At 42.7% G+C, this 18197-nt stretch overlaps 2 protein-coding genes across 3 annotated transcripts; both read right to left on the bottom strand.

Moving 5' to 3' along the window:
• Positions 1 to 115: 115 nt before the first annotated feature.
• Positions 116 to 10449, bottom strand: prune2 (prune homolog 2 with BCH domain). 2 transcript variants are annotated; one of them, XM_076758565.1, is made up of 11 exons: positions 10289 to 10449; positions 8113 to 8179; positions 7773 to 7973; positions 7138 to 7314; positions 4562 to 4664; positions 2513 to 2644; positions 2264 to 2350; positions 1944 to 2042; positions 1796 to 1834; positions 1294 to 1344; positions 116 to 1177 (listed from the first exon to the last, which is right to left on the bottom strand). In XM_076758565.1, the coding sequence occupies exons 2-11, from the start codon at positions 8165 to 8167 to the stop codon at positions 1144 to 1146; spliced, it is 978 nt and encodes a 325-aa protein (XP_076614680.1). In that variant the 5' UTR covers positions 8168 to 8179; positions 10289 to 10449; the 3' UTR covers positions 116 to 1143. The 2 variants fall into 2 exon arrangements, with proteins under 2 accessions (XP_076614680.1, XP_076614681.1); XM_076758566.1 differs by having other exon boundaries at positions 122 to 1174.
• A 90-nt stretch (positions 10450 to 10539) lies between these two features.
• LOC143337832 (guanine nucleotide-binding protein subunit alpha-14-like) lies at positions 10540 to 17259 on the bottom strand. The gene is made up of 7 exons (XM_076757726.1): positions 17029 to 17259; positions 14733 to 14917; positions 14071 to 14225; positions 13740 to 13868; positions 13140 to 13269; positions 12840 to 12993; positions 10540 to 12062 (listed from the first exon to the last, which is right to left on the bottom strand). The coding sequence occupies exons 1-7, from the start codon at positions 17147 to 17149 to the stop codon at positions 11872 to 11874; spliced, it is 1065 nt and encodes a 354-aa protein (XP_076613841.1). The 5' UTR covers positions 17150 to 17259; the 3' UTR covers positions 10540 to 11871.
• Positions 17260 to 18197: the final 938 nt, after the last annotated feature.

Below are 18197 nucleotides of genomic sequence, written 5' to 3'. Positions count from 1 at the left end.
CTAATTCATGGCTTCACAGGGCGGAAACCCACTGGCTCATCATTTAGCAGCAAAGCAATTAAAAGTCCAACTAACAAATCAGACATGATTGAAAACGACGACTGGAAACGACGTTCAGACTTCGCTCTATTTTTATTGAATTACTAGACAGTGATCAATAGTTGCTTTGCACGTCCTCAGTACACCACAGCAGAGGACTCACGTGTAAGAGGACCATCAGTTATCTATGAGGGGACATGCACTGATGCACGAACACACACATGCGTGTGGACACACACACACACTAGATGATATTGTGCTTTACAGAAATCCCGTCTTTATTTTCTTGAGGTTTGTTCCTGATCATCCAGGAGAAGCTGAAGAGATGATATTCAGATGATATTTATGGATTTGACAGAAAGAGACTGAAAACACACACACGCACGCACTCACACACACACATTTGTGGAGCTAAACAGACATGCTCTCATGTTGTTATGATAACTGGATTTCATGTTTAACTAACTCCTTGGTTTCAGATAGACTCTATAAACTTAAAATATCTATTTGTAGATTTCTTTTCCAGTTCAGAGCAAACATGAGGACAGAGGTTTGGATTGCTTAAATGCAATAATTGGTCATCTATGGCACAAGATTTGTTTCGGCTGAAACCTTGAGCTTTTATTGTAGGTTGCTGACACACAAGTCGCTTGTTTATCTGAAATACTGGGAGCGCGTGACCAGTAAAGAGTGATATTATTGCTTCACGGCTTCTCATGCACACAAATACGACACTATAGATTCTACGAATGGATTTGCGCAGTGCACTGTCTGGTGTGTGATTGCATTTCCTACCCTACCATGAACAATGATGCTACTCAGTAAGTGCTGCCAAGCATCACACTTGACTATCGAGCTCTCTGGATCGCAGGTACAGTAGATGCTACAGCAGCCATAAAGAATGAGATCTAACTCTGAGTGTTAACAGGTACTATTGTAAGTTGTGTTTTCATATTAAACTCCAGTGTCTAGTTGACAAACACTGACACACACACACACGCACACACACGCACACTAGCTTAACAAGCTTTGTTTTGCAGCTTCACCCATAAAATACAACAGTGACTTCTGAACATTGAGGTGACCCATCCATTTAGTTTGGGTTTAAGAGCTGCTGGCACCGGCTTCGTCTGGTCTGCTGGAAAGAACAAAACAGAGACACTAAAGACGGGTATGTTTATGTATGGCTGACAGACTGCTGACACAAGACCATTTCTCTTCCATGTGTGAACTTAAACGTCTGAGAGGACTTACTCTGTTCTGCCTGCTGCTGTTGGCTCCGGTCCCAGCAGAAAACTATTCACTCTTGAATGAAAGAATAAAGTAGAGTGGTTGTTAGAGCAGAATTTATCGTCATAACACACTGTTTTTTTGGGAATTTGAAGACACAGGCAACTTATGATTCAATGCACAATTAGTCAGGCAGAGATTAGTTTGTGAATTCTACAGTTTCGTTCCTGCATTTATTATCAGTGTAATAGATCACTCTGCACTAAGGACTGGCTCATTTATTTTACTGTAATGATAAATGAGATAAAACCATGAATTTAGCATCTTTAGCAACTTTTTTTTTCTGTCTCCTTCCTGTAATTGCAACCATAGCCAAATCCTGTTGGTCCTCATCCAGCAGAAGAGTCCCTGTGATCTAAAAGTGAGCCATCTGATAAATGAGCGCTCCAGCCAAGGATAAAACCGAGGCGAGGGGCCACTGCCTCCACAGAGGGAAGTAATGAGAGGCAGGAGAGTCGGTGCTTACTTTGAGTTCTCTGCTGCTTCCTTCAGTTCCTTGTCAAGTCTAGAGGTGAGAGTTCAAATGACAAGATGAATATAAAGTCATTTAAAAAGACAACTCAGGCTTGGAGGAGGGGGAGGCGCTGCACGTTTGGGGGCTTCGAGGGACTCACCTAATGATGCACTCCGGGATCTGGATGCTTTCCATGGGGATGAGTTTCTGCAGCTCGTCCAAGCTGGTCACATACTTTATCTTACTGCTGAACTTGGCGCTGTGACAAGAGCAACATGTATATACACACACACACACACATTAAAACAGGCACAAGAGATAGCACGGGGAAAGCAACCGGCTTGGCATCAGAGGAAAACAATTACAGCCTGTTTACCTTTTAAAATTGAAACTACCGTAGTGTAACTCTGCTGCAGCAGGCCACAGCAGTACTTTGAGCTAAATGCTAACGTCAGCATCTAAAAATGGGATAATTCTTACCTGATGAAGGGCTTGGTAATGGCTAGAACGGTCCTGATGAACCATGATGGATGAAGGATAATGAAGGATTTCAAATTCTTCCTGAGCCTGAAGACAACACAGTATTTTACAGTTTGTTCGTGTCCATGTTGGAGCTCATTTTCTCGTTCATTCAGGGGAAATAAAATGTTTTGAGAGTCATTTTAAGCCACTGTTCTCTCAGATGAAATCATATTCTAACTGTGCCAGGTGTAAGTGAATGGAGCGGACCTTCTGTCAATCATCTGATAGCATTTCTTCAGCCAACCAAGGCCAGGCATTCTTCTGTGGGGTGTGGCTCCGTTCAGGTACACGATCATGTAGTCCTCTGCCACCATCAGCTCCAGTGTGCTGATCACATAACTAAAAACACACACACACACACACACACACACACACACACACACACACACACACAAACATATTGGCATTTGTGCTACCACATTATGTATTCCAATCAGCTAAATTCAAAACACCAAAAAGTCTTTTATGTCAAAACGGCGACACGCAAGAGCAAGAAATACAGACGCATGTTTTGTGGCTCTGAATACCAACAATATGAGAGACTTGGAGAAATTTACTGTGTTGCTCTGTGTTTGAAAAGCATTTTAAAAAAATTCTCTCCTCTGATGTCAGCTATGAGAAATTGGTACGAATGTTGCTTCATGGATGAGCTGTTTTGCTTTGAATTTCTTCTTTTTTCCCTTCTTTGCATCCATCGCAGCAGCTCAATCAGACGTCTACCTTTCTAAAATCCAATACTCTGATTCAAACCAAAAGAAGCTGTTATCTCTCTCATTTCTCTCCTCAACCACCCCATCTTCTCTCCTTCTTCTCAGTCAGCAGGGAACTTTGTCACATCCTTTGAAAATAAAGTTGACAATATTCTCAGCTAACATAGTTCTCCTAGTTTCCTCAATAACTCCTCTGACTTCAATGAATTCGGGCTCAGTCTGACTCTCCTCTCTTCCTGATCCAATGTCATTCTCCAGCTTACAAACCAACACCGCCAGTCCACTCTGTTTCGTGACTATTGTGATCATCTCCCACCGACATCAAGCTGCATACCATTGACCACCCAGCTAGTCAACTCCTCCTCGTAAGGATTCAGACCTCGAGCCATCTGGCATGTGAAACTGCAGACACTACGGTTTACCTCCTTTCATTTCTATCCAAAACTCTCAGATATGCCAGCTTACTCAATATCTTTCACAGAACAGCCTGTGGGATCCCGACCACACTGTCCAAGCATGAAATGCAACTGTGCCAGCACAACAGTGAAGACATCAACATGGGAGGTCTCAGCAAACAAGCTAGACTATCACTTCATTTCAATCACTTCGTTTAGAGAGCTTTTCCTCGCTCAGAGGGGCCATGGCTGATGTAAAGAATTAGGTAGCTTCCTCTGCATGCTAAATACTCTTTTAGATTAAAATGCATCTTTTTGGGTGAGCTCTCTTTATGTCTCTGAAGGAAACAGAACCTGAGCCGTCTCATTAAAAGTGTCTGCAGCCCTGCGAGCAGCTCTGTGACACTGTAGGCACAGCGGTGCTTTGAGCTAAATGCAATGTCAACATGCTAACATGCTCAGTGACAATGCTAACACACTGATATTCATCAACCTAGTTTAGTGTGTTCGCATGCAAACATTTGCTAATTAGCACTAAACACAAAGTTCAGCTGAGGCTGATGGGAATACAGTTAGTTTTAGCAAGTGTTTGGATTTCTGTGCCATGGAGACTGAAAACCAAAAGCATCAACCCAATGTTACTATGTGAAAACTCAGAGGATCACCAGAGTCATGGGTTTGTCCTCTGGGGACCATGACTGACTGTCCAAAATTTCATGCCAATTCATGCAATGGTCTTTAGCCTGGATGGCAGAAAAGGTCTGTCAACTCGACAGTCCACCACTTTGGCTCAGACTGAAAACACTCAGCATGTACAGGATGATGTGTTCATGGTCCCCTGAGGATGAATCCAACTGCGTTTGGATGATCCCCTGATTTTGTTTCGGATCAGCCAAACATCAGCATGTTAGCACTGTGAGTATGTTAGCATGCTGATGTTAGCATTTACAGAATAACAGCCTCTTTTTGTTACATGAGTCACAACCAAAGTGTTGGTCGGACCAATTATGTCATTAGTGTGGCTAAAAAGCAAATTTATCACATTACTGCAAAAGCGACAGCATTTCTTCAATAGCAAAATCGGACAAGTGTCTGAAAATTAAACATGGCTGGTTAAAAGTGTGTGTGAGTCATGGCAGCGTAATACTCACAGGAAGAGGTTCTCCATTATTTCGTGGTAGTCTTCTCTGTCGCTGTCTGGCAGGAAACAGGCTGCAAACACTATGATGGCATTCACTCCATTGCCATAGTAGCCTTGATTAAAAACACATAGAAATATTAGTAATAAGAGTTAACTTGACCATGTTCTATTGTTGGTGAGAGCTTAGCCCTAATTAGCATAGTTTTCATAATTTGATTGCTTCCATATTTTCCTCTTTTTTGTTCAGTTTATCTGCCAATCAGCGCCTCCTTTGTCTGACTGTCTCTCCATCCTGTTTCCTCTCACTACTTTTCAGATTAATGTAATTTCCTTTTATTCACCAACCCTTTCATCCCCAGATTTGGTGTCACTCAGACAGAGGGCTTTTCATCTAAATGACAAAGCTTGTGATATTGACTGTTCAGTGACAGATGTCTCTGTTTCCAGGGGACGGCTGTGTTTCACTTAAGCCCACAGCGCAGTCGGACAGAAAAAGCACTACCTGCTATGCTTAGGGGTCTGATTTCCACCAATAACGGTAATATGGCCAGTGCTTATATGAGGCACAGGCCTACCAGGGGGCAAGCCCATGGCCCTGGGGTTTTAGAGGGCCCCACAGAGAGGGAAGAGCGAGAGATGGGGCCCCTGCCTGTGAAACCAATATGCTGTGACTCCATGCCTGGCTTTAATTTAAGACCCAGGTCCTCCAGCAGTCATGAAACTGCAGATGGGTGACAAATTGAAGGAAAAGTCGACATTAAGTGTTTTAGTCAGGGTTGGGCTGACATGAGAAAATAGATATTCCATCATTTGATGTTGTTTAGAGCTGAAATAAAATTAGTCGACTGGCAGAAAACATTGCCAGCAACTATCATAAACATGAATGTTCATGATTGATAATCAACCATAATTTTTTTTTTTTTTTTAAAACACAAATGACTAAGATGTTTTGTTCGTGTTCAGTTGGGCTGAGATCATATGATTTGCAGCACATGATTCATATAATTTTCATACTCAAACCACTCATTTATCAGTTACGCCCATATGGAGGCAACAGCACCCATTTCTCCACTTACTTATTTGGGTTTTTCCTTTAATTTGGCACTTAATTCAACAAGAGCTGCTTTGTACAGAAGCAGCCACTCTTGATTAAACACACAGGGTATATTATTGTCAAGTGGCCACTTTGCCAATTTCCATCCTGAATCGTATTCTAATGCAAAGAGGATGTGAAAATTGGACAGAAAAATGTCCACTGTGTTTTGTTGGTGGAGTTTCCTCTCTAATGGCCACAGGCTGATGCAAAACTCATCAGCTGGCTTCAACGAACACAACTACTGTTTACTCATTTTTGGTTGGCCTGCCTCCATGGTTTGCACAGAAGTGGCAGAAGCCAGCTCAAAAACAATAAGTCGTTATGATTCAGTGCAGCAAAAATCCAGACTTTTATAATATGGTGCTACTTCTGCAATCAGATAATCAGGCCGAGTGTGAACTGAAACAGAAAACTGGATGGAAAATGTTTACTGTGCTCAAACAATAAGAATCCCCATATTAATTCTGCCCGAGCAGATGCTTTTGAATTTGGATGTTTTTCAAATTGGTTGTTTACTTCTGTTCAGCACCACGAACATGCAATTAACAGAATGTAGCATTTGCAGTGAATATTGGGAAGAGTATTAAAGGATGAATTCAAAGTCTATATTAAAACAGCACTCACATATGTACATTGCAACGGTTTTTGTAGCTGTGATTGTTCCTCCTGTTCATACCGGCTGAGAAGACATCCCAGGCTAAAATGTAATGTAAGAGACGTCCTCAGTCTCTGCAAACTGCACTCCAAAGCTAATAGCTAATATGAGGCTCCAGCGGTCTGGGTCAGAGAAAAGACGACTTCCTGCATTTATAAAATAACAAATTCAATGGAATTGGTTAGCATGCCTCCCACAATAAAGGTAGCATACCATAAATAACATGTAATACACAAAGTATAGCTGCATTAGCAATGTGCTAACCCCACTAGCCTTGCTACTTTATATGATAATGTTATGATATTATATCTAAAATGTCTGAAAAAATTAAAACTTCTATTTCCAACAACAGCAATGAACCTAAGCTTCAAACAACGTGTAATGTAGTTCCACAATTACTACAAATAGCAATGTCCCATTAGCTTCTTTATAAGGGAATTATCTGCAAATAACAATATATTAGATTTTTCTTTTATCTAAAATGCAATGCAGGTTGAAGGGATGTTTTGTGAGCCCTGAGTTCTGTCTGCAGGTCTTCGTCTCAGGACGTGTACGGCTGCCAACAAGCTACCACCAAGAACAGATCCCAGCCTGTGTGTTGCCTGAAAGGGCCAGATCATTTGATCAAATCAGAGCTTTTCTCCTTTGAATTTTAGTGGTTGGACACTTATTAATCCTTTGCATATGAGCATGTGAGTGTTGTTTTAAGACAGACTTGAAAAAATGTGAACCTTTCCTTTAACTGGACAGTGAGAATAAGAATAGCAAAATCTCTGGCAGCTAATGATCAATATGGACATAAGCTACGATGGTAAAATGGCTCTGTAATAGTCACCTCCATGGGAGATGACTCGCATGTAGGGCTCGATGATCTTCATGTTGATCCGGTGCTCCTGCTCCCCAATGATGACCGTCCTCCATAGTTTGCCATCCTGGCGCTCCTCCTCAGCGCTGTATGTCGGGATTGGATCATAAGGCTCACTGGCTCCACTCCTATTGGCTGTATTGGGGTCTGATATGAAAACAAAGTTTTAAAGGCCTTTTCCACAGCAGACATTTTGACTCATAGTCATAGCAGGGACAGCACAATCGTTATTGATAACATTAATGATCATGCAGGACACCAGGACCTGAACATTGAAGCAGCTAAATGGAATTCATCCATGATTAATTTTATTATTTACACCTGTTTTACACACATGTTCTGTGAAAAAGACATTGAAATTGATAATCAACCTCTGTGGTTTGGAGAATTATACCCTAAAACATAATAACATCAGTTATAATGTGATTATTTTTCCCTATATGAGTTTGGCTAGGAAAATTCTGAAGCTGCAGGACTTGCTATGAACTGTATTCATCACCATTTCGGCACATCTTCCCTCCTCCAGGATCATGATGATTCAGGATTATGGGGGAGTGTGGGGGGGGGTGATTAAACGGATATATCTTTTATTCCGAATGACCCACCTTCCCAGTCCATTTCATGGTCCGTGTAGTCGAGGTAATCCCCCTCATCTGGAGTGTCGAGGTCATCCACATTAATGTCCAGATCGTCTGGCGTCTCCCCCAAGTCGTCCTCGCTCTGGTCCAGTGACAGGCTGATACGAGGGGCAGATAGCTTTTTTCTTTGGCTGGGACCTCCTTGCAGGGGTAGAGAGGTAGGAGGGACTGCAGAAAACAGCAGATAAAAACAGATATTCGCCTGGGTCACGGTGGTCCTTTAGATAGGAAAAACTATTTCTGTATATTTATTTTTGAGTAACTGTTGGTTAGCTTTGAATCTGAGCATTGGTTGAGTCACGCTCACCTGGTCTGCCTTCGCCCCCCTCAGAGTTCATTTTGCTCTCTGATGCCAGGTCCATCCCCAGGAGGACCTAAGAGGAGACATCGCAGTTATTAAATGCACTCTCAACAACCAACCTGGAGAGTGTCCAGACTGAGTAATGCATCGCCTGTATTTCATCATTTAATGATCTGCAAACAAGTACTTCAATCTGGTTTTTGAGTGAGGTGGAGCAGTCATTCAATTAAAACAGCAAATTTATGCCAAACGTTAAAACTTCCAGCAGTGGAAAGTAAGTACGTTTGCTGAAGTACTGTACTTAAGGATAAACTTGGGGCACTTGTACTTAAAACAAGCATGTAAATTTAATGCTACTTTATACACATTTATCACATTTATATGATGCTTTAGTTACAGGTTACATCACAAAACCAACCCTAAGCCTACCCTCACGTGTCTGGAGGTGTGTTTACAGAAGCACAGACGCTACTGAGTGATCATAGAAATATTACAGGCAGCAGCGTGTCTCTATGATCCTCTCACTCTTCTACAACTACACGTTGCTACTTATCACTTTCATCATGAAGGTGACTCTACTCTATAGAGCACATAGGCTGCAATATAGTGTAGAATTGAGTATTTATTGTATATGGTTTAGGGAATATTATAGATCCAAGACAAAAGTGCCAAAAGGGTGAGGTTGAGGCTGAAAAAGGTGTAATTACGAATCGGCCTGCTACTTCAGCAGCACGGACAGCACCATGGATTTATCAATACGCAGCACTGTCAGCCATGGTCGGAGTGATAGATTCTAACTTGCACAAACCTGTCAGATAAAGGATCAATGAGTCAGGCAGACTGGACTAACGTATTCAACTCAACAAGCCCTCTGGCCCTGCACTCAATTCCACTAAAGAAGAGAGAGTCGGACGGTTTGCGAGAGGGATGCATTTTGGTCATTTTGCTAACAAGAGGATGATACCCCACTCAAATTACCCACCTTTTGTAATGGAGTATTTTGATATTGCAGGATAGCTACTTCTGATATCAGCCTATATGTGAGCTGGGAGGCAACAAGACATTTTGGTACAGAAATGCCAAAATAGATTTGAGGTAATTCCGAAACACTGACATCTTTAGTTCATCCACCCGAGCTCACTGACAACTTTATTTAACTGTCCGTCTTCAAAAAACAAATCTATGGGTTCTGCATCAACACCATTGTTTCTGTGTTTATGTTGAAAAATTGCTATTGGCTGATATATATATCTTAATCAGAAACTCTGAAAGATCAATATCGGCATCGGCCTCAAACATCCAGTATCGGCTGGACTGTACTACCAAGCATTTATAGAAGAAGCCCCCAAACTGTGTCCACACGTGTGTATGGATTTTGTTTAATCAATACACCTATTTGAATCTGTTTTACAGATAGACTTCCACAGTTAATGGGGGGGGGGGGGGGGCAAAGACAAGAGTGTTAAGGTGGTAAGGGGAGAACAGAAAGGGGAGGGATGAGGGAGAAGAGAAAGATCGAGGTTAAAGGTCATCCTCCCCTGTGAATAATCCTTCTATTCAAACTGGAGGAGGGGGAAGGATGCTGAGGTGTGGGGGGGGGGGGATGGGGGGGGATGGGGCTTGTTACATCATGACAAGCTCACTCCCCCTCCTCGCTGTCCTTTTCTAGTGCTGATTCAAAGCGAATGACTGCACGCTCGCCTGAGCACAGATTGGGCAGAGATGCAAATTCACAGTGAGTCACGTGTGCTCATTCGCATGAAAAAGAAACATCCGTGTTCCTCCTCGGCACACTGAAACAAGGAAGATGTGATTGCATTAGCAGCTGCAAGGAAAAAACAGGCTGAATGGTTGATTCTCGTAGAGATGACTGTCATGATGACGTTTCACAGAAATATGTACAGTATGTGCACACGCACACGCAGGCACACGCACACACGGATAACAAACATACAATGACTCCTACACTGCAGAATGAGAGAATCAGCCTCAGCTGTTATGTGCATCCTCCATGGAGGATGCTGAGCTGCTTCACATCCACTTCCACAGCACAGGACCACAGTGCTGATGACAGCAGCCCCTCCCTCACTCTCGCTTCCTGTCTGCTGGCTGGGAGGAAAAAAAAAAACAAGAACATATCCCTCTTCTTTTTATCTCCACACAGTAAAAGCAATCTACTCACCGCTGCTGGGGCTCGGGAATCTCTGTCCTCACGCGTCTCAGAGCATGGATGTGCTTCCAAGTTCCCTGCCTATTTCCTGCTCCCAGCCTCTCGGTGGAGATGCTCAGCTTACAAACAGCTCACAGCTTCCACCATTTTGTGGTCACGTGATCTGGGCCATTACCAAATAAGGGCGATCACCTGCTATAACAGCTCTCTGCCACAGCAGCCTCCTCGGGCAGTGCAACTGAATGGGGCTGTAGGAGGGTGTGTTTGTGTGTCGTTATTATCCTCGACTGGAGGGGATAAACTCTGTTGTGTTATTACTGCCCCCGAGAAGTGTGGGACTGCTATTAATGCCAGTAGACAGTAGATTTGTGAGGCTGGCAGTGCAGCTACATTTTATTAGCCCTTGGGGTAAAGAAAAGAGCAATAACAATCAGGAACGAGAACACTGCCAGCTTCATGTGCTGATAGTATTCACACGCTTTCCCACAAGCTGGTAAGAAAACAGAGTCTGATCCAAAGCAAATATCTGATGCTTTCCATTCAATTGTCTATAAGGCAACTTCAAATGTGTCCTTTATATCCTGCATTAGTCCTGAACTTTTCAACCCTTAAACAAGCAAACTATAGCCACAAAGCAGATAAAATCAATAGCACCTAGGCAGCCTCTCCTTCCGTGTGGAAACAGGCATTGTGCTCTCCCACAGGTGTAACCTCGCTGAATTCCTCCGTTCACTTACCACTGCTCAGTCCCAACAGTTAGACAGGAAGACAGAGCCCGTCAGACCTTTGCATGCTGTCCACCATCGTTGAGTACAAAGGTTGCCACCAACAGCGTGGAGCTCCGGCACAGTGGAGACGCCCCAAAACAGCTTTTGGTTAATCAGTGCCATGCAGCTGCGGTCATAAAATCATGAGCTGGATCCACATTTCTGAACGGAAACCTCAGTTTTATCCTCATCCATCATACTTCAAATGTCCAACCAAAATTAAGCAGCAGCGGAGAATCCGGTTTAAAAACACACGTTAGGTGTGGCTTTACTGTTTTTATTTCTCAGCTAGTGAAAGTTAGTGAAAAGAATAACTTCATAGGCGACACGCTTGTTGTATCACACATAAAAACATGTGGGTGAATATGAACTAAGCCACTGTACTTCCCTGCGGGCTATTCTTTTATTTCTTCTGCCCAGAGCTGTAAGGCAGGGTGGGTTGCATTCTTAGTAGATAAGCCTTTGCCAATCTGGTTTAAAACCATTTACCAATTATCTGTCAAACATGGTATAATGGGAACCAGTGTGTAACAGCTGAGTACTACCATTAACTGACATTGCAGTTGTCCGTCCATTTCTCTCCTGTAGCAATAGAAAATATGCTTTTTTTTATTCTGAACTGTGTTGCAAGAAACGGCACACGGTCTGTGTTTTACAGTGTTGAGATAAATGTGAATTACCTGTCGCTGCCATCTGATTCCTCTCTTTGAACAAGCTGCGACTGACAGCAGAGCAGATAAAATGTCCATAAAAGTGTTACAACATGTGACTGTATAACCACATTTCTTGTTCCAAAGCTTGAAACCATCCCTTTGTCCCACGACCTCCTCACTCCAGGTTGAAGTTATGCAGGTTATCGATGAAGAGTGTGTCTTTGACGGCTTTGAAGACGACCCGGATGTTCTCTGTGTCCGTGGCACAGGTGAAGTGTGTGTAAAGGGGTTTGTGGCGCTCGCCGTGCTGCTTCTTGTACATTTGCAAGATGAACTTTTTCGCAGATTCAGCATCACACCGAGGCCCTGTGGAGGCAGAAAGTAGGTCAAAATCAGAGGGAATCAGTGTATATTGAGGAAATTTAATTCTCAGAGATCACTTAAAGTAATAATCCTGAAGATTTTCATTTGAAAAAATGTCTGCTAAGCCTCTGTCCATCGCCGATTGAGGTAACACGATGGGGACTGAGCCCACGGCCACTGATGAAAGCCCTTTCACTTGCAGTGTTAGGAAGTGAGTGTAGGTGGCGACATTCCCGGGAAAAATCATAACCAGCGTGCAGCTAGTGATGCTCATTCGTTCACTTTGCCCAATACGATAGACACTCAATAGTTCAGCCTATAGCGAGCACTTAAAGTGACGTTTCAGAGAGGACTGTTAGTAAAAGTAGTGTACAAACCATGAACAGTACTTTTTTGTTCCATTGTGAGATTTCACACTCTTAAAGGCAGAACGTGAAGAATTTGTTGGTTGCAGTTTGTAAAAACATGAGAGTTTGCCCCTCATCCCCAGATCAACAGTCTGGTACCTGGTTGTTAGGTTTTCATAGAGTCCCGCCCTTAAATTATGTGCTCTGTTATTGGTTGGGGGCCACACACCCACTGCCCAAAGGTTTATGCCCAGAAAACTCCCGAACACAGCAAAATAAGATAATAAGATAAGATAAGATAAGATAAGATAATCCTCCTCATTCTGCCTTAAAAGCTTATATATGGTGGACAGAACAGTCAATAGGAAGTGATTTTGGATGCTTTGAATGCTGTTGTGACACATTCAGAGCAAAAAGAGGTTGCATGCTTTACCAGTGTACGCCGGGAAGTAGGCTGCCAAATGAGACTGTGTGATTTTCTCCTCCAGCAAGTCTGTTTTGTTCAGGAAGAGGATGGTGGAGGACTCGTGGAACCACTGGTATGAAAGGATGGTCTTGAACAAGGCGAGGCTCTCACTCAGTCGATTCTGAAGAAGGAGGTGAGAAAAGGCTCAGACAAAGACTGTCATACGGAAATAACAGCTTTTTTTTTTTAAAGGCGGAGAGCAAATAGAGGGAGAATTACTGAGAGAACATGTGGTGTAATCATGGCACTGAAAGGTTTTTGACCTACATCATCCTCATTCTCGTAAAGGACTTGATCGTACTCGCTGATGGCCGATAGAAATATGATGGAGGTGACGTTCTCAAAGCAGTGGATCCATTTCCTCCTCTCTGAACGCTGACCACCCACATCCACCATCCTGCAGAAACATGAACACTGATTCAAGTGAAATGTGAAAGTTACTTCTTAAGGAACAGTTAAGTAATTTGAGAAATGCACTTATTTGCTCTCTTGTCAACAGGTAGACGAGAAGATGCTAAATATAAAGCTTAGCAGTAATATTGGAAACAGGGAACAGCGAGCGAGGCTTTGTCCAAACATCAAAAACTTGCATCCACCAGCACCGCCCACTAATTAGCATTTTGTGTCTCATTTCTAAAAATTCAAACGTTATATCTCATTTTCGCATTTTTTCTACCATCTTTGGGCAGAGACAGGCTAACTGTTTCCCAGTGTTTCCAATGTTCATGCTAAGCTAAAGCTAATCACCTGCTGACAGAAATTTGGGGATCTGAGGTCTCTGCTCTGCGCTAAATCCAAATCAGGGATACAGTTCAAAAGTCAAAATTTAAAAATTAAAGGTAAGGAAATAACAGCACAATACTCCACCTGAAGATGACTCTTGAAAGGTCAAAGGGGTACTCTATGATGCCCGTGGTGGGAACCCTGACCCTCAAGATGTCCTGCAGGGTGGGGATGTATGACAGAGCTGTGATTCTGTCCAAGTCGCTCAGGTAACTGCAAGGTTTAAAACAATGCACCCAGTTTAATATCCTGACGTAAACCCGACTGGACAAACAGGAGCGTCGTACAGCAATTTCAACATGTTAGATGCACATTAATAACTATGTTTTATATCTTTTTTCCCCACAGTGCACAAGCTTTGGTTCTCTGGAAGCTTGGGCTTATGTAAATCACATGAAATATATGAAAGTCTTACTATTTGGCAGAGTCAGATAACTGAAACTCCCTCCTGCGGTCGTAGCACCTTTGAACACCGTGGTCATTCCACACTCGCTTAATGGCATCCGCCTGCCAAGACTCCAAAGTGGACACCTGGTCTGCCTTCACTTGGCTCAGCCTCTGTGCGTGGCTCTGAAACACACAAAACATCCACTAGAGACTTTGCTAAATGCAAACTTTCAATCTTTGACTGACCTATTAATAGACCAACAGAAATCCAGGGCGAACTGGGCGGATTTTGCGGACACCAACAAAAACTCTCAGGGTCATGCCACGGTGAGATTTGTATTTTTGAGTGAAATGTCTCAGTAACTATTAGTTGGATCGTCATGAAATTTGGTGCATGCTCCCCTAAAGGGGTAACAACTTCTTTGACTTTTCCTTAAGCACCATTATCAGGTCATATTTTTAGTTTGTCCAATGATTTGTTTATGACCTGCAAAGTAAATTACACTCCCATCATCCTCAGCTCAAAGAACTCCTCTGCATAAATGTAGCCTCATATAGCTGCTAGCATGGCTGCTAAAAAAAGAGTCTCATTGAACCTGTCAGTGACACACTGAGCTTTATCAAAAGTAATGTAAAATATCAGTATTGTCTTTTTAAAAAGAAGAAAAAAAAAGGTGTCCAGTTTCTCACAACGTTCCCATCATCGATGTAGTCAATCTGCAGAGTTTTCATGGCGTGGATCAGCGCCTGGATGGCTGTGACGATGTTCTGAAACACCAGCCGAGTGAACCCTTTCCTGTCAGCTTCACTGTACCCTCTGCCATGGATGATCCTCATCTGTTTGATGAAAGTGCTCTTCCCACTTTCACCAGTCCCTAGGCAAATGAGATGAATGAGACCAAAGGATGAGAAATGGGAAAACATCAAAGCAATGCCAGAAATAGGACAAAAAAAAAAAAATCATCTGCACATCCATCAGTTGTAGCTTAACGGCTTAAGTTATTATACTTATTTTCCCGAGTCCAAGATGTATGTTTACACGAGTGGGTGCGTATATATTTGGTTTCTTCAGGTTTATGCAAGCTGCCAACCTTTCATTTGATTCCATAAAACACAACACTAACGTTACTCAGATATAACTGTGTAAAAGTATGCAGGTGTCACAGTATACATACAGCTGCTTAGTTTTATTTTCAAGCCCATGTGTCTATTAACCGCCCTGCGCCCTTGAGCGAAACGGTGAACTGCTTCCTGCCCTCTGGTTGTAAATTACTCCTGATAAGTGTGTCGGTTAAGCACCTAAAATGCCTAAAAATGTCAACCATTAGACTGACCTTTACAGGAGGGTATTCCAGCCTCCAAACAGCTTTACTCAAGTTGAAATTCATGTGTAATGTATTGTTTCCAACATAGGCAGCAGTTAAGCTCCTAAAAGTGGGCGGTTTTTTTTCTGTTCTGGGGGAAACAACCGGCCTCATGTGACTTATTATGAGCTGTAGTATATTTCATTTAACCGGTGTTTATGCATCATCGGGGGTTGTCAAAATGTTGCTCTGCACAGTGTGACAGACAAAAGCAGCAAAACAAAAGCAAAACGACAAGAAAACAGACTGCAGACTGTACTGAGCGAACGTGGCTTTCATAAAGAATTATTATTGGAGACGTGAGAAAAACGCTCCTAACCGAGCAGCAATGCATAAAACCTCAGCGCACACAGTCTATTGATTGAATGAGGGAATGAAAAACTATGAAGTTAATCCAGTGCCTGCCCATCATGGCCTCACCTACTATCTGAAGAATGCAAAGGCTAACCAGTAACTACTTTACAAACACATACCAAAGCCTTGCTATCGCTCAGTCCAGATGCTTCTGTTTGCTGGGTTTGTCTGCTCAGCCCTAATGAACTGGAGCTCAACGGCACGTCAGGGCGGCGAGAAATACACCATCTTTCCAGAACATAATGATACAGTTGCTCCTAATCTGCAAACCTGGGTGATAACATGTTGCCATTGAAAACTATTTCCTGTCTCCACACAGGCAGCCCTGATGAGCTTTTAGTCAGTGCATCACTTTCACTTAAATATCCGCAAAACCTTTGGATACGTCATGGTCCCCAGAGGAGGAGAGTTTGGGTTTTGGTGAAACATCTCTTGATGTAAATTAGTTGCAGTTTTTACTCTAAAACCCACTAAAAGTAAACTGTGTTTACTGACAGTGATGAAGTGTCGGAGGGCCCATGATACTATCATGACACGATCACCTGTGGAATGTTCCAAACAGGTGCTTTTGTTACTTTCCCAGACTTTAGTTGCTCCTGTCCCAACCTGTTTGAAACATCAAATTCATCAAATTCAGAATAAACATATACAAAAACCAATGAAGCTGATGACGCCAAACATTAAATATATTGTCTTTAGTGTTTTCAGCTGAGTGCGTATGATGTGTTTCTTTTCTGAGTTCAACCTTGACACAGTTGCTCCAACACTTTTGGCTTCGTGAGGAAACACTGCAGTAAGTAGAGAAGCAATTTCTGAAGAAATTGCAGTGTGAATGTCGGATGTTGAAAAGCTGTCGCCAAACTGCACCGCTGCCTTTAAATGCTGCATAATGCTCAAAAGATGCAGAACACTAGGTTTGAATGGAGTTTCTCACTACATGTATGAATGAGTAGATAAAAGTTGAAAGATTAATGAAAAATAAAGGAGTAGAAGAATGTATGTTTGCGGACTGTTTGATATTACTTCAAATCATATTCACCTTGACTGCAACCATGAAATACAGAGTCTGGAGAAACCTATTATGATGGCAGTTTTGACTCACTTTGCTAGCTAGATTTCAAAGATAATATCCAACTTTTTGTCAATTAAATGTCCATGTGTGAGTTTTTGTGTCTCAGCAGGTGAACATGGGAGTTGTTGATTACTTTCAATCATTTATTTTCAGTCGCAGCGAGTGAACATGTGGAAATTTAATACTGAACACTCACCTAAAAGCAGCAGCTTCAGTTCCCGGTGAGATTCTCTCTTATCACGACGGAGTTGTCTCTCTATTTCTCTGTGTATCCTGAGTCTCTCCACTTCCTGAGCTGGCAGGCAGCACTCTTCCATTGTCGCACGAGAGCTGCTTTTAGTTTTACTACGGCACGGCTGACGGATTAATGAAATGAAAAGATAATGAATTTTCTCAGACCTGCCAGGCAAACTTCTGTCCCGGAACAGGTGGGTTGGCGACTTTCAGCAGTCATTCTTCCTCATGCAGGATCTAGTTCAGGTGCATTCCACATTCCTGCTGTGCAGAGGGAGGCGGGCGGATGGGCAGTCTCTGAGAGAAAGGCAGTGTGAGTTTATGTAGGCAGCTTGTGGATCTGCTTACAGGTCCATACTCCCATGGGCAGCTGAATTTGAAACTCTGTCCCCACACTGAGGTGGAGCGCAGGAGGGAAAACATAATGGAGGACAGGCAGGTACAACGTACTAACAACACCTTATATGTATTAAATCAACACCAAAACCTAATGACACCTGACACTTTGGTTTACATGCATGTTATCTGAGGACAAATGAGGTTAGAGGAAGCTCCAGTAGTTTCTTACTGCACTTCCATAAAGTTAGGGAACTCACAAGAGACAGATTTTTACAATAATGGTCAAAATAGAAGCAGCAGAGGCCAAGATATCCAGACTTTTAGTCCCCAGTATGGGTAAAGATTAAAAAAAAAAAAACAATTGATCGTACATTTCCCATCATGCATCTCAATAGTCTCTTTCATTTAAATGCTCCTGCCTGGCAATTGCCTACATCTTTCACACTGTACACGTCCAGATGGTAAGACAGGGTTTCTGTTAAGAAAATTAAGTCTCAAGCTCAGTCTGAGACAAACCAGATGACATCAACATTACACAACTGTTTTCACTGTCTGTGTAGTATATGAAAATAATGCATTATGTGTTTGGCAGGGATGTAGAGTGATAGATATGTTCAGGGAAGATTTGAGTCTGGAGGACGGGACCAGCAAAGGCCGTGCACCCAGCAGCCTCCTCACCCCCTGCATCCATCCCTGCACATCACTAATGCCATGTACCGCTGCCGCACATCACGTTCAGTGTCCTCCTCCAAAAGTAAAGGCTCTTTGCCTCACTATACATCGCTGTGTAGT

The sequence above is a fragment of the Chaetodon auriga genome, chromosome 19 (genome assembly GCF_051107435.1).
Source record: "Chaetodon auriga isolate fChaAug3 chromosome 19, fChaAug3.hap1, whole genome shotgun sequence".
Taxonomy (NCBI): Eukaryota; Metazoa; Chordata; class Actinopteri; order Chaetodontiformes; family Chaetodontidae; genus Chaetodon; species Chaetodon auriga.
The sequence above is the reverse complement of the archived record's forward strand: the minus strand, read 5'-3'. Positions and strand labels throughout refer to the sequence as shown.